This window comes from Chaetura pelagica, unplaced genomic scaffold (assembly GCF_000747805.2).
Source record: "Chaetura pelagica isolate M959 unplaced genomic scaffold, ChaPel_1.0 scaffold90, whole genome shotgun sequence".
Taxonomy (NCBI): Eukaryota; Metazoa; Chordata; class Aves; order Apodiformes; family Apodidae; genus Chaetura; species Chaetura pelagica.
The window spans coordinates 18,034,191-18,060,203 of record NW_009953496.1 but is presented as its reverse complement, the minus strand read 5'-3'; the positions used below and the strand labels follow the sequence as shown (position 1 = coordinate 18,060,203).

The following is a 26,013-nucleotide window of genomic DNA, read 5'->3' as shown; positions in this document are numbered from 1 at the left end:
TACTGAGAGGCTGCTGCATCATCCAGTTGCCAGTAGAGGTGCTAAAGCCACGGCTATAGAACTCAGTAGCAAAATGCTCAAGGGAAGAAATAAATCCTATATTAAATAGGTAGCATATTTCACAACATGAACAATAGTGCAATGCAGCTACCTAGAAGGCATCCGTTTAGGAGTGAATTTCTACATGGATCTGTAGATGAAAACAGAAAGACAGCCAGCAAGATGCAGAAAAGATTTTCAGAAAAAGTGCTGGGGCCAGCCTGGGGACACCACAACATGCTCTCGGTCGTGCTGCAGCCAGGGAACGATGAGACCAGCAGGTACCAGTTTGCAGCTAGGGCACAATAAAACCCTTCTACAAGCTGAGCCAAAAAGAATCTTCTTTAAAAATGCTACGCTTTGCTACTTGTCCAAGTGTTTTGTATTTGCCTCAGTGCAGTTTCCTTTTTTTTTTTTTTTTTTTCCCTTACTAATTAGAGGCTTATAGTAAACCAAAGGGGATTTCTGGGAGTTCTTTGGGTTTTTAAATTTTGCAAATGACAGCACTCTGATGTTGGATTGTATTATTAATTGTATATTTTGCAGTTTACGTGTTCTGAGCAGTATGTGTAAAACAAGTTTTTCTTTTGTTTTCCAGTCCTTTAACAAAATAAGTTTAGGAAAAAAACCCTTCAGGCAGATTGCAAAGTTATTTTTCTCCATTTTCTTAATGTTAAATAGGAGTATATTTGTAATGTTACGGACTATTCTGTGCTGATAGCTTTACAGCATTGTGCGTGTACTATGAATAGAACCACCTTCACAGATTATTATACTCAGAACTGGGGGTCTTTCTGTAAATTTTAAACAAAATGTTCTATTAAATTTAATCTATGGAATGCTTGGTGACTTACATTCTAGGCTGATTTGTGTTTTTGCCCAAGCTTTTGAAATCCTGGATGAAAAACTCTTTTGCTACAGGAAACTGGTTGGTAACTGAAAAAATAGTACTATAATCTAAGTATTGAACACTTCTACACAGCAATGCATTCCTCTGCCTGCAGCATGAAATGGAAGTACTCTATATAATGCGTAACAATCCCCAGGAATATGCATTTAACAGAAAAATGTCAGGTAAAACTCCAGTAGTTATCCTAAAATTCCCCAGTCATTAAGGAGCACAGTTATTTTAGTGGTTCAGGACCTGTCCTGATAGGAAGTTAAATAAAGTAATAACATCAAACAAATTTTCTCTTCCAAAAACTGTAATTTCTCTTTCTGAAGTGATTCCTATCTATCTGCAAATGCTGTGAGATTATTCAGAATAAAAGATATTTATATAAATAGGCAATGTTTATAAATATCATACTCAATTTATGTCTCAATTGTCAATTTCAGAAGCTAATTCTACTAGTTTTCACGCTGTGCCCATTAGAAGTGGAATTTCCTTTGTATCAGGAGGCATATTTTTCATTGATACAGAAAAGAATTTTTGTGTTTCTTTCCCATGTTTGCAGGATAAGCATACAACTGTCATACAGCATCCAACTCAATAAAATAAAATAAGAAAACAAAAGATGTCATACGCGTTTTGTTGATTGGACATTTAGAACATATGCACATATGCGTACTTACGTACGTAATCTCATGGATACACATGCAGTCCATACCACTACAAAACTGACTTGGATACAAGTAGTAAACCAGGTATGCCTAACTATGGTGTCTGTGTAACACTCCTATCCCAAGGAAAATCCAGACAGCTTGCTTTCTTTTTCCTGGGGAATCTGTAGTTTTAACCTCTAATGATTCTCCTGCTTTCATGAAATCTTTTCATAAAAGTCTTTCTTCATGTACCTTTTGCATCAATAGCCTTGCAGAGAAATCACAAGGACAAACTGACGCTTTTTAAAGCTGGATTATCTGTTTATGCATAATATTGATCTGAATGCCAAATCTAGCTGGTCATTAAGTGGGAAAGAGCCAGCAGAATCATTCAGCATGCATGTGTAGGTTTCAGATTTAAACTGAAAATACCTTGGAGGGGGTCTGCATTTGGTGTATTACGTCAGACAGTTACAGAGAACCATTGCTGCTGCAAATCCCTCTCAGCTGATGTGACACTGAGGACCCAGAGGGACTCTGCCTTTGGCAGCCATCCACGGATATTATACATTTTTGAGTAGTGGGCATTGCCCATAAAAAAAGTTTCACCCTCACTGATTGCAGTGACCTGCTGGGTACTTACAGTTTTTTTCACCATTGCAGTTTTATGATCCATTGGAACCAGAGACTGGTAAAAGCTGGATTCCTGGGTTTCATTAATTCCCTTACATTATTTGCTCTAACTTTTTTTAGGTTAGTACAAATGTAATGAGCTCTGAATTCACTCATCATGTACTTATATTCCACATTGTTTAAGAAATTCATGTAACTGCTTCCTACCTTGTGCTGCCAAAGGTGCCTGCATGGTGCTCTGCCACTCTCCTGCTCTGGAGGTGCTCTGCTGGTTGCATCCTCCTCTAGTAGATACCCACCTCTAATGGGAGCTTACTTCTCTAGTAATTTTAGTTTTCCTTTTTTTGTGTGTGTGTGTTTTTTTGGTTTTTTTTGTAAAGGACTGAATAAGAGCTGGTCAGATGATTTCGTATGTTGCTTCCAGGTTGAGCGAAGAAAGGTCTGTGTGTAGGCTTTATATGTCAAAATTTCAGTTTTAGACACAGGATAAAACTGGAATCTCTGTGGCATTGTGTTCAAATCCCCGGTTTTGATTTTGGGTCAACACTTTACACTGATCTCAACTGCTATTTAGATTTGAGCACACCTAAAACTGGCGTGAACAAGGCATTTCTTTTAAGTTTCCATATTATGCAAACAGCTCAGAATACTTCTTGTGTGGTAAAACTTGAAACATAGATCTAAGGCAACTTTGAATTTGAACCCTAAACTACATCCAGATACCTGGGCCAATCTGGTTATATGTAGTATCAAATAAAGTATCTTGACATGCTGAAACTGTATGTGGTATTTTTCTATAGAAATAAATTGGTTCGTATTGGAAATATCAAATGGGACATATCTGCTGTTACTGAACCCCTTCTTTTCTTTAGCAAAGATTTTAATTTTTGGAGCTGGCTGTATCTCCCTTATATGTAATCTTCATGCTAACGATTGTTTATGGGAAGCAGGTTTACTGCAAAAGAACGTTGTGTTTTATTAATAGAAACTATTTACATTTTCATGTTTTAGTTAAGAACATTTGGTGCCTCAGTGTTGGGTAGGTTAATACAAAATAAATCCTTTGTGCTTAGGTTGCATGTTTCGTTGTGGCTCTGGCTGAAAATAACCGGAGCTGTTTTTGTCGAACGTATGATTATTAGTTTGTATGTTTTATTACTCAGTTTCTGTGTGGAAAAATGTTTATAACATAAATGCATCCTCAAACTTGAGGGCATTTTTAACTTTTTTAAGTGGGAAAAAACTCGAGACACTCTAGTGGGATAATATAGGAAGTTTCTATTGCTGGATGTACTGATAGGCTGAGGACTTAAATTCTCTGAGCAATCAATCCACTGGCTTTTATGAATGCTTAGGGAAAAAAAGGAAATATATTGCTGGAAAAGAGAAATAAACCTTGTTGCAGGATATGTGATGGCCAAATTCAAAAAAGACATATGTAGGGTAAAGTCTCATGTATCATTACAACTGTCTGAAAAGGACAAGTGAAAACAAAACAGAACCAGGAAATAATACTTTTCTTATAGCAAATGGATTTTGAGGGAAAACCTCAGTGAGGAGAGTAAGCAGAGTGATTCTGACTGCTCTTCTCCTGGAAACAGGACTTTTGCTAAATAGATTCATAATTAATTTTAGTGTTAATTCAGCATGTCTACTATAAGATAAATCCTTCCTCAGTAGTAACATTGTCTATGACGTGTGCTGATTTATGAGACACAATCAGCTCTATTTTAATAATGGCTGGACTAGATTGTAGATATAGACTGGGACTCACAATATATGAGGAAAAAATAACTTCTGCTTAAGCTACTACCTGGCTTCTTAGAGTGTGACTATATTTGCTGTCACACTCCCCAGATTACTCAAGAGCCGTGTGATTTGCTGAATAGGTGCTAGTCATGTACGGGAAAGCTCGACGGGATGCATTTTATATACCTTTTTTTTAGTTCAGCATCATGTGTTAACCTTTTTGGTGCTTTTTTTCTCCCCTTCATCACAGGAAAGTCTCCTCAAGACTGAAGGCAAATAATAGGAGTGGGGAAAATATTCACCAGTAATATGAAATTTAACTCTGTGATTTTGTGTTAGTGAGAGGAAAATATCAGTTTCTGCCTGTGATACAACTCTAAGCTGAACTTAAACTTTGTGGGCAGCAGCTTTAAAATCTATTTAATATTTCTTATTTTTTCAGCTAGGTTTCATTCTCCAGGTAATAATAGGTTGTAGGATTAAATCTTAGCTTTTGCAACTTACTGGGAAATGTAGTATAATGATTTACGAGTAAAAATGTACTTTGAATAAATTATCATTGCAAATTACAGTTTATGAAAGTTGTGACTATAACCATAATTGCACCACTGGCTACGCACAACTTGAAATCTCACTTGCTGAATAGATTTGTTTTCATTCAGGTTGCATTCCCGACATTTTTAGAAAGAGTGAATCAAGCCTCACTGACAAAATTTCCTACAGAGTTTATTAAAAAGGTCACCTTTGTTTGCTAAACTTACCTAAAATATAAACATTTCTGGAATTAATGAGATGCTATTTTAGTCTGTTATGAGAGTTTCCCATTCAAGTTTACTATACTAGAGACTCACAAGGAGACTCCCCAGAGCTTCCACATTACGCCATGCCTTTAGCTATCTACATATCCTAAAATTGTTAATCTTACAACTGATTCTGCAATCTGTCAGGAAAAAAACAGCCGATAGCCCAAATCAGGTGTATTACTGTAAATTGGGGGATAGAGGTTTAAAGCTCTGTCTGGCAAGAGAAGGGTTAAGGACTTTTTTGCTATACCCGTTTCAAATTACAATGAGAAGCCTCTTCTTTCCCAGCAGGGTTGTGCTTACATTAGTCTTTAGATCTCTCTTGAAGAGAGCTGTTATATTTGTGCCTGCTAGAGTTGGAAATAACAGTTCAGAAGCTGAAAAGGGTTGAATGGATTTACAGGGCTTTTTTTGCGAGTAAATTCATGGCAACACATTCATTTGATTAGTACATGCTTTAGAATTACTTTACACTCAAGCGAATCAAAAGATGTTAAAGTTATCACCAGGCTGCTGGACAAATATGTGTTACACCAGCAAGGTACAGATCAAGACAAATCTGTGACTCAGGATTTTATCTTGGGAAGAGCGCAAGGTGTACGAAGAACTCAGAATAACGAGGGAAGATAACTCTGGGAACTACAAGGTGTCAGAAGAACAACTCTTGCTAATACAGCTCCCCACCAAAGACCTGGTTATCTAAGGTTTATATAGGAATGCCTAGGTCAGCTGGCAAAATACTGGTCTTCTGCTCCATAAATGCAGAAAAAACGATAACAACAGTCGAAAACTGGAAGTCTGAATTTCAGCTTTCTTAGAAATAACTGCAACCTGACACATTCCACAATATTTAAACAGGGTGGGGGGAGAGAAATCGCCAAAGATGTTACGTTTAGAGATGACATTGACATGAAGAATAGGTAAATTTTGTTTTTCAGCCACTGGGAAAGCAGACCTCTTAGGAACTCAGAACAAGCAGGAGAAAAGATTTTTATTTTTTTAATTATTTTTTTTCCTTGTTCTTTTTCTTTTCAAAAATGAACCTAACTGCGCTTAAAGCTTTCGTGGGCTTGCTCTGGAATTGCTGGGTTCTGGTGGGTCACGCACAGCGAGGTTTAGGAGACAATCATGTCCATTCGAGTTTTATTTACAGGAGGCTGCGGAACCATGAGAGAAGGGAGATTCAGAGAGAGATTCTCTCTATCCTGGGTTTACCTCACAGACCCAGACCATTTTCACCAGGAAAGCAGGCTGCTTCTGCACCCCTCTTCATGCTGGACCTGTATAATGCCATGACAAATGAAGAGGATACTGAGGAGCTGGAGTATTCACTCAAGGGATCCATGGCAGGGGAGAGCAGAGGGATACGGAAAGGATACCCTGCCTCTCCAAATGGATATTCGCGGAGAATACAATTATCTCGCATGACCCCCCTGGCCACACAGAATCCTCCCTTAGCCAGCCTGCACGACACCAACTTTCTGAATGATGCTGACATGGTCATGAGCTTTGTCAATTTAGGTACGTGGAAAAAAAATTTATTTCTGCTCTCTTTGACTAACTGCTAGCCTGATCTTGTGAGGGGCAAATCTCTTGGCTGGACCGTAACCTGTTCTAAACTGGCAGGATTGGGCCCGGGCTACTGTGCCACTGGTAAAAGAAAAGTCTTACTGATGGTAAAGTAGCTACTTTGTAGGTGGCCATGGAAAAAGATTTTTTTCACTGTTTATATAAAGTCAGTTTCTATAACTTCCCTCTGTTAGCTTCTGTTTTCTTTCTTTCATTGATGTAATGAAAATTCTAGCCTTAGGCCAACTAACGCTTTTTTTTTTTTAAATCTCAAAAAATCAAACACGTATGCCTACTGCTTAGTTATTTCCCTCACTGTTTTGCTTAAAGCTCAGACATGAACAAGCATCAGTTGTTAATATTTTAAAGCCTAGAATGTTATGAAATGGGGAAAAGTTAAACCATTTCCGAAAAAAAAAAATTAAAAAATCTGTGGTTGTTTAGTTTTTGGGTTTTTTTCTACTGGTAAAACTCAGGGTTTTTATTATCTTTTCAGCTGGATGGCTGGGTTTTAAATAATCTGTTGCTGTTTCTTTGTTATTTCTGTCTAATAACCACAGGCTGTGTTTTATTATACTGCCATGGTGCTCAGAGTTCTCAATGGTTTTTATTTTCTGTGTCATAAATACATTAAATAACAAGTAAAGTATTAAACACAAGAAACATGCCAGCAAAGAATGCTTTTAAAAATGATATCAATTCAGACAAAAAATTGATAAAAACTAAATTATGTTGTCTTCTGAGTATAATAAACATTCTTACCAGTTATGTTGTGGCTGAAAAAGCAGTCACAGATTTTTTTCATAGAAAGCAACTTAAATCTCATTAGAAAGCTGCAAATAATTCATGAAATGTATTTACTATTTTTATAAGCATTTTAAATGCTACAGGACTTATAAAGCCAACTAAAAAACCCCTTCTCTTTTGATCTGAATAACAGGAGATTTATTTGAAAACTTGAAGTTTCTCAATAAGCTGGTACAAAATGTGATGAACTCTAACTTTCCAGGACAATGCTTTCTGTGGAAACTTTTTCAACAACGGCACATGTTCTGAAATACCTTTAGATTATCACTCACATTCTGCACCTTTTATGTCTACCAGGTCATTAATATTGCTGCAAGATTAAAAATGTTTCCAAATGCTAAACTCCTCAACAACTTGAATTTCTAGGAAAATGACACCCTAGAGTTTGGTTGGCATAATAATAAAATGACTTTTCATTAATTATTTGGTAGGTCAGGAGGTGTTCAATTCAGAGATCTTTTTCCTTAAGAGTAATACATGTCTGCAAGTCTAAATACATTTGCTTGTTTCTCTTGCTCCTGAAATAGCGAACTAGAAAAATGAATTATTTTTTTTTTGAAAATGTGTTCCTCAGCCTTAAGAAAGGGTTATGTTTTATCTGAGTATTACTTTGAAGTTTCCATTGTATGCCTCAATTTACCCAGTGTCTGAAGTCAGCTTAATTTGAAATGGTGATGTTATAAAGGAAAGTAGGCAATGCTCTGATCTCCTAAGGATTTGTAGAAGCCCTGTTCCTGCAAAAGTTTTCCTCGTGTGTTCTGAGAAATACCCTCAGTAAATATATTGCAGAGCATTTCACCAATGTCTATGAGAACTATTTACAGGAGACGTAGCCTTTGATTTAATGAAATGTCTTTGATTTCAAGAGGACTTCTTGCAGTATATGAGTACAAGTCTTTGACGGGTCATTGTCAGATATTTCCTAACCTGATTCTGCTGCACTTCCCCAGACAAAAACCCCCTCTGGAAGAACACAAATTTCCACCAAGTGTTCTACCTTGACTGGGAAGTTTCTATCATTTGTCTCATTTTGTTGGGAATTTAATGTTGCCTTAAGAAAGTAATTGAGAAGCTAAAGCAGATCTTGTGTTTCTAAAATGTGAAAAAAGGAGAGGAGATGTTTTACTTTTACAGTGATTATGATTAATAGACACCATTAACTTAAAAAAAAAAAAGTACTTTGTAAATACCAGGTTTTGTTTGGCCTCTGTAAAACTAAAATATGTCTCAGCTCTCTGCACAATTAAATCCTAATTCAGTTTAAATGCCCTTCCATACATTTTGGAGATTGTGGTTTATCACACATTCCACTGTGCAACAAGTGTAAGAAATATTGATGACCAATATAGATTAGCTTCAACATTTTTATTAAACAATCCTATGTTTCAGTATAATTAATATAAAAATGAAATAAATCATGGAAACAAGTAACCTTTTCATGTGATTTATGTACTATAAAATTGTGACAGATGGGGGCAAGCTCTTTTAATGTACAACGGGGAAAAACATGCAGTGATAAGTGAATGCTAACACTATCCCTTAAAATCAATAAATGCTGATGCGGCACAGTAATAACTCAACTGGTTGTAGATTTGAAGCCTCAGTCAACTTGTATCAAATTAATCTGCTCTGGAAATAGTATTCACCATGTTCATACTTGCACACCATTAATTACATAAGGTGTAATTATAAAGCTTTATTAATCATCATGATATTTTAAACTGAAACTTATGTATATAATTGTAGCCAGTTATAATAATCTAAGAAATATGTAGCTAAAATTTTGGACAGGAATTATTAGGCATAAGATTGAAAAGGTTGGATAAGATTTAAAAGTTAAAAAAAATAAATAGACAAGGACAAATAATTTTATGTTAAAGAACAAAATTTGAAACTTTGATGCTAATTTTGATAAAAATCGAACTGTCAGAATTGCAAATACCTCACTTTCAAAAACAACTTTAAAAAAAATCATCAAGGGAACTGCAATTATAATTCTGTCAAGCAACCAGGGAGAAAAACAAGACTTGGTTTTCCTCTGCTGACATTAAAATTGTAAACACCTGCTCTTTTTACTGGAATTTATACCAGAATTTCCATTTCTTTCTTTCTTGAAAGCTATGAGAAGACAGAGACTATGTCTTGTCCTGTATTCTGTATAAGACTGTGTGTGTTGGCAGCTCTCCATAAATATTGATGAGTGTAACAGAAGAGTTAACTGGGGTTGGTCCAGCAGTCAAAGAATAAATCCTCCACTAAATACATTGGGGTTTTCAAAGATCTGATTATATCACCCACAAGTTCAGGACTTTGTTTTCCTCACTGGGTATTTTTGGTTTATTTTTTTTATCCTGTTGTATTTTATTATATTGTTGCAAAGCACAGACTGTTTGGAGTTCTGGCATCTTCTTTTTGGCCCATCTCCCATAATGACATATAGAGGATACCCTGCTCCTCAGAGCACAGGCGAATAATACTCATGTAGTCCTACTGACTTTTCTGCTCACTCAAAATTTATTTAGGGAAGAACTTGGTTAAGATAAATGCTAGTGTTTCCACTCTTCACATCTCACCAAAAGAGGGAGGTTGAATAAAAAAATATGTACATGACTGAGGCTTGGAGAAACAGCAGCACTTTCATAAAATACATTTAAACATTTCAAGGACTGAATTTTCCATTAGCATCAAAGTGATCATTAAATCCACTATACTTAAGTGTTCCTTCTCATGCAATTCAAATGGCCTGTATTTTCATTTGTTTACAATACATCTGTAAATTTTTCTTTAAATGAATTGCTGCCTTTATTAAGCAACTCTCTTTTCTTTCTCCATATTTTCATACAAATTTTTATTAACTCACTGTAAGATAGGGGATAAATATATACAACTTTTGTGGTTTTATTATGTTTTCTTCTGTATTGTTTTAAATAAATTTTGAGAATTCAAATATGAAGATAATCATAAAAGTTGTGACCCTGCCTACACATACTAGTTTAAAGAAGGATATATTATTATGGAGATTTTTAAAACTACTGATACACCCAGGAAAGGCAACTTTTCTTTACACACAATGTGATTCCACAATCTTAATTAAAATAAAACCCAACCCACATGCACTGTGATCAGTTCCTAAATCAGATGCTGAATTCAAAGGAAATTTTGTTTGGTTGAAGCACTGCTTGCAGTTCTCCAGCTTCTCTACCGAGTTAGTACAGTCTTGAAGATCACATTCTTTAAAATCCGAATCACTAAACAAACACACAAAGTCATGAGATTTACAGCTCATTGTGCTAAATGGACAATGCTAACATGGCAGAGAAGATCTTTTATACAGCTACTCTGAGAAAACTACAGTACATTGATCCACACCGAATACCTGTACAAATACATTTTCATAACACGTGAAAAAGAAAGGTTTACTAATTGCAGTCATACCTGGAGTGTAAATAGTAGCTAGTTCCTTAAATTAAACTAATTCAGTTTCTACAACCTTTTACTCACACCTAACATATCACCAGTGAGGGATATGGAGTGCTAAGTTATAAAATGCCAGGAGATGTGGAAGGGAAGCTGGGTTTGAAGGATACACGCAAAAAGGCCTCAGGATCATTTACTTCTCTCCTCACAGTTTAAGAATGAACACTCTTTCTTTCTGCCTTTTCTACTGGATGCTGCTGTCTTAATTTTAACATTAGATGAATTTCCTTGGCTGTGGTACAGTTTTAGTCCTTAAAATGCAGGCTTCTAATGAAAATATTAACGCAGGCTTAAATGAAGTGACGGAAATAGTGCTATTATCTTGCCTTGGACAGAGGGATGCTATTACAGAGATAAAGCTTGTTAAATAACAAGTAGAACCCATGTCTTTATTTGTGGAATTGGATAAATACTGACAAAACAGTGATTTTATTTTTTTTTTTTAATGGTAACCTAATGTCAATAAGATGGCATTTCCCACTTTTTTACATAAAACTTAAGGCAAATTAGATCAAGGAGGTTTCATTTAATCTTCACCCAAAGCAGACATCTTGAAATTGGTATTGTGAAATCGTTAGATTTTTTTCCCTTAATAAAATTTTCAGCACCTAGTCAGTGAGCAGAACTAGTTAGTTGTGACCTAGGTATGCTATCAGGTGTTAGAAATATCTATTCATGATGAAGTAATTTTCTATGATCAAATTAATTATTAAGAAAGCTTTTTGCAAAACAGATTGTTAGGGTTTCTTTTTTATTTTAAGCAAGTAATATTCTCCAAATTCCTTTTTGGAATCACATTACAATTGTTGTTTTATATTGAAATATTTTATATTTCCTTTGAAATCTCTCATGTTACATGAACCTTATAAACTATATAGTGCTACCTCAAAATAGGTTTGTGTGTGATCCATAAATATCATCTAGCAAAATAATGTTTTTATAACTGTCAATTATTTTTTTTTTTTGCCAAAGTTAACACTTTGAATCCAAGTAAATAATTGTATCTACCCAGCCAAAAAAATGTCAAGCTCTCCATTAACTGGGGTATAAACTGTCTGACTTTCCTCGCTGACAGTTTTTAAAGAAATTGCAGATAACTGAAGAGAAACTGATTTAGCAGATTTAGCAGACATGCATGGTGAAAAGCTATATATATGTATGGATACACATAAATATATATTATTATTCATATTTTTCCCATTGGGAAGAATGGCTGACCCACTTCCACTTCTTCTTTAGAAAGTGCTCCTTTCCAGACTAAACACAGACTTTGGGTGGGGTTGTGGGGATTGTATGTATTGTACAGTACATATTTTCCCAGGAAAACACAATGTCAGAGTGACTCTGGCTAGCCATGAAAGAGAAAGACGGAGGCTTGTGGAGATGCCTCTGTGCAGAGTATATTAGGGGAGGAATCTGCCTGCCATGGAGTGGTTGAAGAGCTTCTTGGTTCTCTTCCTAAACCCCAGATTATTTTCTTAAATAACAGGACACCTTTGGCACATACATGATCTCCCACACTTACTGCTCCTGTTGTTATTTTCTCTGAATGTTAAATTATGCAAAGAATTTTACCATGGCTACCTGCCTACTTACTGCCTAAGTTATGGAGGTAATTATGATGTGGGCAGTTCCCTTTTCTTCTCTTTGTAGCCACGGTGGTTCCCTTCAGCTTACTTTCATAGGCCCACAAACTAATAGAATTTTGCAGAAAATTGATTGATTACAGTCTGATCATTCTAGATGCTGTCTGGTGTTTCCACATAGCCGAGAATGAACAGTTTATGAAGTGCCAATTGCAGCCTCCAGCTAAATAAAGACTCCCCGGGGCTTCAGGAGAGCTCTGGCTGCTACCAGACTTCATAATTATTTCCCACACTTTCCCCCAACCTCTCCTACTTGTCCTTTCTCTTGTCTCTAACCCCCCTGTCTAGGCAAGGTCACTGAACTTTAATTTTATGTCAGTGGCATTTGGCTGCAGAAGGGATTAAAGGCCAAGAAGCTGTGAGACTAGGCAACAGAGCAGGAGATGGAGACAGAAGGAATGAGAGCAGGCATGAAGGGAAAATGGCAAAGCACAAACCAGGTCTTACAAGGAGGACACCTCTCCTCTTTTCAACAAGCAACAGCCAATGTGTGGGTCTGGATGCGGATCTGCTGGGCATCCGAAAGGTTCTCAAGAGAGAAACAGCCTCTGTAAGAACTGGTATTACTGGAAGACTTAGTCCCACTCCTCCATGCCTCACATGGAGCATGATGTTGTGCAAACGGAGCATTTCCCAGGATGATAGAGTTAGAAAAGTGGAGGGAAGATTGTCATGGTAGGGAGAAGAAGGTGCATACAGACAAAGACAGGGCAAACCCAAGAGGAAGTGAGGGAGAACGTAATAGACATAGATAATATGCAAATGAAAGATAAAATTAGTCCAGGTATAAGTTCCTTCTAGTGAGCCTTGCAGGTAAATGGAGTCATTTTCTTCTCAATCCCTCATGGTAGAGAGAGTATCTCAACCTCCACAGCCACTCTACTCCCTGAGCAAAATTTTAGTCCTTCCAAAGAAAATGCAGCTCCCCCCACCCTTCAGTATATGTGTGCAGGGAGTATGCAGACAGGCTACTAACATTTGCAGCCATAAATAACCTAGAAGCTAGCTTTTAAAAACCGCAAGTTAAAGGATGAGGGCTGCCATGACGCACACAGAGAGGTTGAGATCAGAGGAGCAGCTAAAAGGGGTCGGGAGAAACAATGAATTCCCTTGTTCTGAGTCATATTTATGAGTGCTCCATTGCACCTAAAGTTCATATTTTATTGGCTAGGCCATGGGGTTTCCCCATTTGCTCATCTCTTAAAATAACACCCCTGGTTAAAATTTCCTATAAAACACAGCAATGCTACAGCAGGCAGAACTTGTCAACCCTGACAACTATATTATTTAAGTTTGTGGGTGGGGTACACCAAGCAGGAGATGGTTTGTATTTTGCTCTGAATTACGAATTTATTTCTATACAATAAATTATTGAAAACAAGAGGAAAAGGAGAGGCTTTACAGCTTAGCGTTCCACTCAGAAAATTCCCACTATTATTGAGACATGCTCCAAAAGGTGACTGTTTATTATAAAAAACACTATTATAAAACTGTGTGGTACCTTGCCAGAATGTGGCTTTACTTTTTTCCCACTGTAATTCAGGGCAAATGGAGACAACCAGTATTAATGAGTCACAGTCAGAAAACTAATCAGGACAGCTAGTGGTGGTACATGATACATATCCATAGCTGACAACCAGTGGCTTTGCATAAGCAAAATTCCACCTAACTCTCTCTTTGGAGTAGAATCAGATGGAGATAGGAATTTGGATAGCTTAAATTTGTTAGTTTATCTGTATCTGACTTAGAAATATTGTATATTTGGAACCGCTGAGAACCTAAAGCTGTTTTCCAACATCAATGATTCTGTGGTTCTATCTCTTTTTAGACAGTGTCTATCAAATACAATTATTGTATATATATATACATATATATCTATCTATATATATATCTGTATATATATATATCTGTATATAAAAAACACTATTATAAAACTGTGTGGTACCTTGCCAGAATGTGGCTTTACTTTTTTCCCACTGTAATTCAGGGCAAATGGAGACAACCAGTATTAATGAGTCACAGTCAGAAAACTAATCAGGACAGCTAGTGGTGGTACATGATACATATCCATAGCTGACAACCAGTGGCTTTGCATAAGCAAAATTCCACCTAACTCTCTCTTTGGAGTAGAATCAGATGGAGATAGGAATTTGGATAGCTTAAATTTGTTAGTTTATCTGTATCTGACTTAGAAATATTGTATATTTGGAACCGCTGAGAACCTAAAGCTGTTTTCCAACATCAATGATTCTGTGGTTCTATCTCTTTTTAGACAGTGTCTATCAAATACAATTATTGTATATATATATACATATATATCTATCTATATATATATCTGTATATATATATATCTGTATATATATATATTGTATATATATATACATATATATCTATATATATATACTAATATATATACTATATATATGTATTTGACTGTAGTTGAATTAATAAAGCTATATTTATGTTATCTGGAAAAGCTGTAACCATGATCAAAGTAATGAATAACAATTTGTCTGAGTATAGAAGCATGGACACTGAATGATTTGTGAGTCTGGTTTTGGAGTAGCAAGCGGATGGCATTTGATAGCACCTGGTGCCTGGGGTCAGGATTCTGTTGGTAAGGTCTGCAAAAACATTAGCTGAGAAATCAAAAAAGTGAACAGTAATGTGGTTGATAAAGCCATTGGAGAAACAGCAAGCCCAGCATATAGCCCCATGACAGCTATAGTCTTTGTGGTGATTTATGACGGCTGAGATCCAGCAGGAACATAGCTTTGGAAAGGTTGTTCCCAAGGTTACCTCATCGAGGGCATCTGTCAATAACAAGTCACAACGTGTTAGGGATTGAGGAGGTTAATCTGCTACTCCTGACCAGGTTACCTTGCTGGTTCACAAGAACTGTGTGCAAGTGTTTTGCAGTGAGTGTGTCCCACCCCTGGCCAAGCCTAAACCTCAAAGTCAGAGTGAAATGCCTGAGCAGGCAAATAGGAAAAACCTGAAGAGCCTCAGATAGAAAATGAAAACAGTGTGCCTCTGTTTTCCAACCCATAAAATTAGGATGGGCAAATACTCTGTGTTAATTTCTACTCCTGTGCACTCTCATTCTTTGACACTGCAGAGTAGTAGAATAGCTTCTTTCTTGTGGCTGTGTGCTCCGTACAATGCCTTGCTCCTAAGAGCCTTGCAGCATCTTGTGTTTCCTCCTGAAGCATTAATTTAGAAAGGGCTAAAAAAGTTCCCTTCTGAATGGGCAACAAATCTATTTACCATTCTTAAAACAGACAGTTTTATAAACAGTGAAAAAGAAAAAGAAACACTGGAATCAAAGCACCAAAACTGAGATTTGAGATCTGGTGCAAGGAAGAGACAATGTGTGGTTAGTCTAGCTCTTCTTCTCAGAATATAGACTCATGGGTCTCTGAGGCATGTGTACATATGTATCAGTCTGTGTGCATGGGTTTGTGTGTGTAATATAGAAAGCATGTAAATCTCTTTAGTTTTTGTCTACGGGATTTTTTCCCCCCTTAAATCATAATATTCTTTCCCATCAATACTATGTGGCTTTAGCAGCCCTGACCTTTCAAGCTGCCTGTTTGGGCCAATGTTTATCAGATGACCGTTTGACCTCCTTGTTAATTGTACTTAATTACATCCTGTTGTAACATTTTGAAATAAGGAGGAGAGTTTATGGATCTGCTCCAAAGAGCTGAAGACTAAAACAGCAGCAGAATTCAGTGGTATGAGGTGCTGAGTAATCTCTTAGTTGGGCCAGTAAGAGCTGTGCCTTGTCTAGATGATTGCAAAATTGGATCCTTAAACCGTTTCTTTTCCATTTAGGATCCTTGGTACTTCTGAGAATAAACTCACACAACTTCCTTTGTTCTGAGAAGGGCTTCTTCCCTCTGATTCTCAGCTCAGATGTTTCTCCAAAGAGATCAAGGAAGGAGTGAGAGGCAACACTACAGCGAGGACCGAAGCTCACATTTAATAATGTAATAGAGAAAAGCCGCTGTTGCCACAAGTGATCTGTCTGTGATTTTCCAAAACTTCAGAGTTCCTTAGGCTTCCCTGAAATTGCCAGTTCCCATGAGCTTTTTGAGACTTGTATAATATTCTATTATGCAATTATACTATGAGATTTTCTGCATATTGATGATTTATGGGCACATCTGAGGTTTCATTAAAGAACCACAATTATCTTCTGTAGTTGCAGAAAAACAAAAATGAAAACAAAACAACATCCAGAAACAGATGTAGTTCTTGAAAATACGTACTCTAAAGGCTTAGAACACAACTTCCAGCACTTCTTATTTCGTAATACTTTTCATATACCCGGTGACTCTTGAAACACATAGGGTTGACCAAATGATTTATCATGCATCAGGAGTCACATTCTAGATAAAAAAGACAAACTGCTGAGTGCTGTGCAGTGAGAGTCTAGACTGACCCAGCACTGCCCATGACTATCACTGTGAACTAAAGAGTGTTGTGGTGAAAGCTACAAACATGTACAAAGTGTTTCAGTTAGCGAAGGTTAAATCTATAGTTCACCTACACAATTGCATTTACATGGTTAAATGTTTTTTACCTGTTGATTAAAATTACAAGCTTATATAATTAAAAATACAACACAGATTTTGCTGAATATCATAATAGGGTATTCAAAGGATTATAATGTTTAAATCTTATGTGAAGCAATAGTAAGTGTGACTGAAACAATACGATTAAATATGACATTCAGGGAGAGCTGGTTTACTTTTCAGAATTTTGAGTGGTGTGTGTTATATGACAAAATATATTATTATTTATCAAAGTAGTTTAAAATTAGGTATTTTTTTAGAATAAAGTGATTTCTTTGCTGCTTTATTAATGTCGTCATAGATCTATTTACTACAGGCCTTTAAATAAATTTTTCATCATCTCTTAAACTATTAAATTAATAAACATGTTTGGTAATGTAAAATCCAGAGACAGTTAATGCTATGGAGTGAATAAAAACTAGGTCAAGTTCATGTTGCAGTTCACTGGGTCAGAATGGAGGCAGTAAAGTAATTAACAATATATTGTCCCTATTTTGGTCTCTTAGCAGTTGTTTTGCGTTATCCATATTTGTATGTAGTCCTTAGAAATGGAAAAATGTAAAAGATGTGCTTACTAGCATGTGGGTGTGTACAGGAGAGACCTAATGTAAAAGAGGGTTCATCACAGTACTAGAATCAATAAAACAAGCACACATGTGAACTGAAAACTTAGCTCCATGGGCACAAGTCCTGAAAAAGTTATGACCTACTCGTCCTTGTTTACATTACCATCTGCTGATGTACAAGAATGAAACTTATTTTATTAATGTCATATCACCTTGTGTCAATGAGATTTACTGTGGACTCCCTTAAACCATGCTGCTTCACCTTGCCATAAATCCATGGGCCCCGATGGGATGCATCTACAAGTTTGGAGAGAGCTGGAAAATATTATTACTAGGCCACTCTCAGTCATCTTTGAGAGACCATGGAGAACTGGATAGGTGCTTGAGGTCTGGAGGAGGGCTAATGCCTACAGGTATGTAAAGGGTGGGTTCAGGAAGGAAGGATCCAGACTCTTTGATAGTTCCCACTGACAGGATGAGGGACAATGGGCACAAGCTGGAACATGGGAAGTTTCATTTTAATATAAGAAAGAACTTCTTTATGGTGAGGGTAACAAAGTGTTGAAACAGGCTGCCTAGGAAGGTTGTGGATTCCCCTTCTCTGGAAATATTTAAGACCCACCTGGAGTAAAGTGGTCTAGGTGATCCTGCTTTAGCAGGGGACTTGGAGTAGATGATCTCTAGAGGTCCCTTCCAACTCTGACATGCCCGCATGTAGGGAGTAAAGTGCTCTCATGAAAATGGAGATGAAGAAAGCCTGTAATAGAAGAAATGGTGGTGCTTCCAGTTTTGGGGATGGCCAATGGATAGTTTCAAGTTACTTTAAAATAAAAACCAGGTCTATCACCAAAAATTAGGACAGTAGTTGCTTCTAGCCATAATAGAAAAGAAGGGTTTTTTTTCAAACATCTGCAAAGGCAAAGTCTGATCGGATGCTGTAAAGTGGATGCCAAATATTCTTAATGGGTTTGTACCAAAAGGATTGCATTTGAAATAAAGGCACTATTTTAGGCATTATGTTCCTACTCCCTGATCATTCTTACTCTCTGCTCAGAAAAACACCCCAATTTTGCCTGAGACACATTAGCTCAAGTATTAGGAGTGGAGAGAAGGCACTATTATAATGCATTATGCAAACTTTGGGAGATCACCTTTGGTGCTCCAGAGATGTGTTACACCTATAGATACCTCTACAATCAGACTGGGCATTGAGTTTGAAGTAATTTGGCAAGGAATATGAGAAATACAGTCCCACGTGGGATAACAGTCAAAATGCAGGAATGATACCAGCACGTCCACAGTCCTGGGAAACCAGCTCTAGGTTGCTCTGTCTAGGAAGGAGGTTGGAGCAGATGACCTCCTGAGGTCACGTCCAACCTCAGCCATTTTGTGACCCTGTGCTAGCGTGGTTACAGAGAAGGAGGATCTTACTCTTGTCATTGTTGTCACCATTTGACTCAGGTTTGACAACAATGCTCTTGATCTCCTCCCCTTCCCACCCAGGTAGGGAAGGAGAGAGAGCATTGTTACATTGACACCAATAATACCTACTTTTTTTTGGGAGTCGAGCAATGATCTAGCTCAGACAATTGTTGAATGAACAGTTTTGTGTGCTTAAAGTGTAATGCTTCTTCTTTCTACTTTGGAAAATATTGTCTTGTTTTTTTTATGTAATTTTGACACTTCTGGTCTCTCTCTCCAAGTCTGTCCAAAGCAGCCTACTGTGAGGGATCAACACTTACAGTCACATTACCTGGACCAAATCTGAACTCTTCCATGGCACAAATATTCTTTTATGAAGACTGTTTTTTCTTTCTTCTGGCAGTGCAGGTATAATGCTGGATGGCCAACCCAGAGATCTGTTAATTCACTGACAGTTTCTGCCCTGAAATGTTTGTTAACCTTTGTAAGATTTAAGATATTTTCATGGGAAAAATATTCAGGCGTTTTTTCCTTCTTGTTGAGAGGACTAATTCTGTATAGGGGGTTATATGTGCTTGAAATAATCTCTCTCTGCTGGAATAAATAATAATCAGATTAGACTAACAGAGCTGCAGAGGAGAAGGTGCAGTTTGAATCAGTATAAAGAGCTGTTAAAATCACAGCCAGCTCCGAAGCTGGCTGTTAAAACCTCCTGTCTGGAAGTGCCACTCCTCACCACCACTACCCAGTCGCCTGGCGGCTCTTCCTCCCCATCTTCCCCCTGTCTGCCCCTGGGTGTAATGTCTGGGAGGGCCTGTCCCTGCTGTACTTCTGGCCACATAACTGTTTCTCGGCAACACTGCTCAGGCTCTCCTAGGTGGGTCCTTGGTGGTGGTCAATAGCTAGCACGCACAAGGCAAACCTTCAAAATGAGGCCTAGCAATTTATAGAAGGTGAAATTTGCAACTCTTTACTTTTTTAATTTTTAAGGTCATGACTCAGTCAGTGCAGCGTTGAGCCCAGGATATGCTTGTGAACAGCAAATGCAAACCTGAGAAGCTCTGAATTAATTGGACCCATGCTGAGATAGTAGCTCAGCACATGACCTGTGATCAGCTATTCTTTGGAAATTTATTTAATATCCTACCTATAATATAACATGTATATAAAAATTAATTTATTTCTGTAATAAAGCGTTTTTCTACTCTCTAAATGAGATGTTCTTGAGAATTTCCTTCCTCATCTTTGTTACAGATGGACTGTTTTTTTATGGAATGTCTGGTTAGTGTTAATGGGTGTGTGTATTATTAAAATACTCACATGTGAGCACAGTGTAAGCAGAAAACAGTGTCTATCCAGTTATATCCAGTTTGGCACACAGACAGAACTTCCATGGAGTTTTTTCCGACAAATTCCACAGTGGGAAATGGATGGAGTCTATTAGATGTGTCTGAATGGCAAATGGTGGAGTGACATGTTGCCTCTGGGTGGAAGTGAGCAGAGGGTTAACATGAGTAGGACCTAAGGAGATGTGGGAAGATAGAATGGGCTTTAATGTTTAGCTTTTACTCCCCTGCTAGTTGCCCTATGATGATATATGCCCTTTCACCCTTCTCAGAAGTTATGTTCCATCTGTATACTTTTACAGTGTCAAAACAGTTATAACTTACACCTATTTTCTGACCATTGGATCCCAGAGGTATAACTTTGGTTCCTATTCAGTTGCACTCGAACCCGAGAGGAATCTTTTTTCTGTCATTTGTTAACCTTGAGGTTGTGTTGATCTGACATCCTGACTTTCGCACACAGTCAGAAACCTGGGAATAATTGTTAGTTTTCTTTGTGGTGATCTGTGATTAGAGAAAAGCAAAATTACATATGAGAAAAAAATTAAAGCCTCTTGATAGATGGTATAAAAATGTACTGGTTTTGCCAGAGCCCAGGCAAAATAGACATAATTGGAAATGATGCAGACAAAATTAACAACTTCAGGCATGGTGGCATAAGAATTAGCTAATTTATCTATGCATTAACTCAGGACCACCTAGTACATCGATCTGTTCTTTGATCTGTTGCATTCTTTCAAATAAAGACTTATTTATAACTGATAAAAATGGTGAGAACCAAAAACCTGGTGGATATGCATTTTTAAAATAGGTATTTGTCATTGGAGTGTCTTTGTAATACAGTGGGGCTTAAAGCAATGAAGAAATTAACTTGTTACATTCAAAATAGCAAACTGCATGTAACTTTTTCTTCATTGCTTCCTCCCAGACCCTTGCTTGCGATGCTTCTCTCTTGGCACATGTTACTACTGACAGCTCAAAATACTTCCAAACACAACCTGTTACTGTTAATCCTAGAAGCTGTGACCAGCTGGATGTTCAACTATAAAATCTATGGAAGAAAACTCAGCTGAGATTCATTCTACCACTGTTAGTAGAATGAAAAATCACATATATGCAGTTGGTTTTTTGTCGTGTTTTTTGCTACAGCTGAGCAACTGGAGTGAACGTTTTGCATTTGGGAGGCTGAAGAATACAGAGGATTATACTGTTGAGACAAGAAGAAAAATGAGATTTTGAGGAATCACTTTGTCAACCATCTTTTACATTAGGATTGTGATAATACCCAGACTCTTGTAACTCTGTTCACTTCCAAAACTCAATCTCTTTATTCTGGTTACTTATTCCTACTGTTGCACTGGTCAGGATCAAACTAGACGAAGGAAAGCAGGGTGTTGCTTTTCCACTTATTCTGTATCAACAACTGAAAGCCTTCCAGCATTTAATTATTATTGGAACAGCTGCAGTGTAGCACTTGTTTTGACTTGTTGAGCAAGTGCATTTAACTTGGAAGATACAGAGAAGAGTAAACTGAACGAATAACACGGCTTTACCAATGAATTTTTCAATAAAACATGGGTTATTGAATGAAGACCAGCAATTTCATTTAAACATCCATTTTATCCCGTATTACAATGTGCAATAAAAGAAGGCATCATAGATAATCTCATGGTATACAGAACACCTGTGAGATTACGTGTGAGAAAGCTGAGTTCAGTTATACCTCTTTGGTTGCGGCATTTCTTTAAGTCTGTTGCTGGCAAGCGCTATTACTCAGTTCCTGGGAACTCTTTCCTGCTCAGGGCAAATGCTGAAAGCTTTTAATTACTAACTGCTCTCTATTTCTTTAAATACTGCATGGAAAAAATTAAATGTATCCATTTACATATTCACTCGTATTCTACCAAGTTTTTGTAACTTCAGTTGTTTGTCTAGTTGCTGCCTATGACTTACTACATTGAAAGTACATCTTCAGGGGATTAGAAAGTAGAACTACAAATATTAGATAGTAGAATATAATAATAATAATAGAAATATTATGATAGTAGAAATATAATTTCAAAGTCCACCTTAGTAATAATATAGTGGTTCAAACAATTTTGACTTTTTGAAGTGTGTATTTTGTTAACTGGCAAGAACCTATCTGATCTCAGTGACTACAACAAAAAATTTAAAAACTCAAAAGGTGTAACAGTAAATCCTTGGGTAAGATATCTGAAGATTGTAACTTTTTTTTTTTTTTTTAAGTATGGCATATTAAAACACTACTATGAGGTATAAAGAAAGGAAACCAAGATATGTTTTTAAAAATTCAGGCAATGCGTTATTCTTTTTTGTTGTTTTGTTGGGGTTTTTTGGGTTGTTTTTTTGGTTCTGGGTTGGTTTTTTGTTGTTGTTTTTTTTCATTCTTTTTCTAGATTCTGTTGCAGTCACTAAAGGCCTTCTCACTGACTTTATCTTGATTTCAATTACTTTGCAATTCATACAGTTCAGTAATTTTTTGCAATTATGGGAGGGATATCCTACCATTAATATTCTGGATTCAATAAACAATAGATGATTTTTCATTTGTTGAAACAGCCATTAACTGCACAGTATTTCATCAAACAATTTTAAATTGTCCCTAATTTAGTTGAACAAAATACTCAAATGTTGCTCACTGATGTCAGTTATTGACTGAAAATTAAGAATTTAGTGAAACAGCTGAATATTCAGCCATGTTTATTGCTTCAGAATATGACCTATCAAGGTTTCTGCTTTGTGTTTTAATAAAAAAGTATATTTTATGTAAAAGCAATTTACATCATTCTTTCAAAACCACATCTGTAAATCTATAATTACTTTAAATGCTGCCAGTCTAATAATAATAAATACAGAGAAACTCAAATATACAGTACTACAGCAAAGCAGTTCTTCAAAAACAGAACTGTTGCAGTGAAAAAAAAGTAAAGTTTCTGCTGACTTACTCTCCCCAATTACATAAAATTCTCACTGGGCACAGAAATAGTTTTGCCTCAGTCAGAAAGGGATCAAATTCAGATTAAGTTTCTGACAATGAGTTTTGTGTTAAGAAAGGATATGTGTGGAATGCAATTTTGGGGACACCTATTTTCAGTCTCTGCCTATTATATGCCTGCTCTTGGGGTTTGAGTATGAGCTGACCCATTTTGGAGACGAGTTTGTTGAAGGTCTCAGTTCAGAAAGTAAATGCTGAACTTTCCCTAGACTCATGAACTGACAAGACTGAAGCCTGTGTAATGCATTTTCCCACCACAGCCTGGGAAAGGAGAGGAGGAGGAAAATGAAAGGTTATTAAGCCTAAATCAGCCACTTTCTCTCACTACTAGTCAGGGAAAATAGTCAGGGGGGTACCAGCACTCCCGTGCTCTGTTGATGAAAATAGGGAAAAAGAAGTGCAGAAAAATTGATTTTAAAAGGAGAACAAACAATGGGTGTATGACTCTGAAGCTTTGTAGTTAAAACACTGAGCTGAATGATTACTAAATGCCTAACATCAAATGAATTTTAAAAATCAGATTTGGGAACAAAAATCTATTTCTTTCCCATTTTCATCCACAAATCTTGTATTTTTTCTGTGCAGTGGCCCAAAATGTCTTACTGCCAGGCTACTCAGCATCCTGGCAGTTAGGATATGGCCATCAAAAGCGGTTGATAGGGATTGAAATGTCCCTTCACTGAGCAAAGGCTATCTCTTAGTCCTATTCTCTGGAGTTAAAGCCCTCTGTTCTTCTTGCTGGTTGGTGAAAGACAGTTGACGCTTAACAAATAGAAGTGTCTCTCCACTGAATGCATCAGACAGCCACCTCTGGTGTCTGAAACAATTCTTTAAGGGCAGGTGCCTATTTTTATCAGCTTCAGTGCCTAACTCAAAATAGTTTTCTGAGTTCATTTCAGGATTCTTACCATTCTACAAAACAAGTAAAACCTATCAAAGCAGCAGTACTTAGCCAAATATTTATATTGTTTGTTTTTTTGGTTTTTGTTGTGTTTTGTTTGTTTGTTTGTTTGTTTTTTTTATAGTCACCTTAGGAAAGCTTAACCTAAGTTTCTAAGTGTAAAAGCCTAAACAAAGTTACAAAGCTTTAAAATATATATTTAAAAATCTGGTATCTGGTCTCAACTGAGAATGTTGTTCTGGTGAGTGTGCTTCTTCTCTCAGAGGCATTTCATGAAAGTATTTACACCTAGCATAACTCTTATTTTTTATTATTATTTTTTTAATATCTCATTCTGCTATAGAATCACTTGCCCTGCAGAACATTTGTTGCCTTATTTTGTAAAAAGAGAGTAATTTTAGTCTAGTTCTGGAAGAGACAATGTATTTCTAGAATTTGAATGTTGGAGAGAAGGGCAAGAACGAAGTAAACAGCTATTTGATGTCTGCCTTTTCACAGTAGCACAATAGCTAATTCCTAGGGCCTCTGACCTTTTAGTGTCCTGTAACAGAGTACTTGCATTAATCTATTGCTTATCTGTCACCTACCACATTTGATATTTCCAGCCTCTGCTTTCAATTATCAGTCATTTGAGGCAGCACTGAGTAATTTCAGGAGAAAACGCCTGAAACCTTTGACCTGTTTTTTTCAGATAACCACAAGTGTTCACTGTAGATAAACTATCATTTCATTATATTCGAGATGTAAACGAGTGTCGTTTGTAGTGTATCAGCTTACTGCAACCTTTATCACCTTGAAGTGATTAAAACTGACTGGTTTACTTAATGCTTATACAAAGAATTCGGAGTCAAACAGTGAAATTCAATGAGATTAGTGTAAATGGACCCTTATAGTCTGTAAAACCCTCTGCTTTGCCTTGGCATGTATATTTAGTAGTTAAACAGTGACATTAAGTTGATTAGTGAGGCTTTACGGTTTGGAAATCCAGTTGGTATCCCAGGACTCTATAATCAGCTTATTACAACATATCTTTAGTTTGTTCACTTGTTTGCCAAAGAACCTTTCACTTCCCCTACATGTCACCACATCCCAGCCTCTTCAGGAAAGGCACAGCACGGCAGTGGGGAGATAGTTACCAATGAAGGAGCACATCTAACAGCCCCTCATGCACAATGACCTAAACTCATTGCTAGCAATTTTTAATTTTTTTAAGTTCAGTCACCAGTTAATCTGATATTTATAGCTGAATTGGTAGAATGCCAATTACTTATTGTACATCCATATATGTGCTTCGCATTTTTTTCCAGAAGACGAAATACTTTTCTTAATGAAAATTAGTGCATTAATTTTTTTCTTCATTTAAAAGATGACCCCTTTTCTAAAATAGCTTTTGGGTGTAAATTTGTCTTCATTCTTCCTAGAGTTGAGCTTAGTGTTAGTACACTATGAATGTTTCATCAGTTTGCCACATGGGTGGAAAATGTTCTTTCCCATTTTACGCACAGGTGTTTGTGATATTCCCCTGAGCTGTGATTTGTCTGATGTAACCGTAGTACTGGACATATTAGTTTGAGGTGGTATAAAAATGACATTTTTAGAAGTTGATGCTAGGAATCCTGATCAATGACAGCAAACAAAGAATTCTGTTGTGATCAGCCTTGACTGTAATAATCCAGTTGTTTTTACTTAGAAAAACTATATACCTATATACCTTCAATGGTTAAGAAAGGACTTCCTGATTTTCTGGGCAACTGATTATTAGATGCTGTGGTCTGTCCCACAGAGATGCATCTTGGCAGATGAACTGATTAGAGCTGGATGACATGAGAATGCTCTGGAAAACCTAAACACTTCAATATCTTAATCTGCACGTTTTGAGCTGCTAATACTGAAAAGCTCTCACATGTGAAATAA

General features: G+C 36.8%; 1 protein-coding gene across 1 annotated transcript in view; it reads left to right on the top strand.

The window, feature by feature from the left end:
• The first annotated feature begins 5,710 nt into the window (after nucleotides 1-5,710).
• BMP5 (bone morphogenetic protein 5) overlaps nucleotides 5,711-26,013 on the top strand; it is a 54,022-nt gene continuing 33,719 nt past the window's right edge. Inside the window, exon 1 of the mRNA XM_009999197.1 lies at nucleotides 5,711-6,290. Within this exon, the coding sequence (XP_009997499.1) occupies nucleotides 5,807-6,290 (484 nt within the window). The 5' untranslated portion in view covers nucleotides 5,711-5,806. The remainder of the gene's footprint in view (nucleotides 6,291-26,013) is intronic.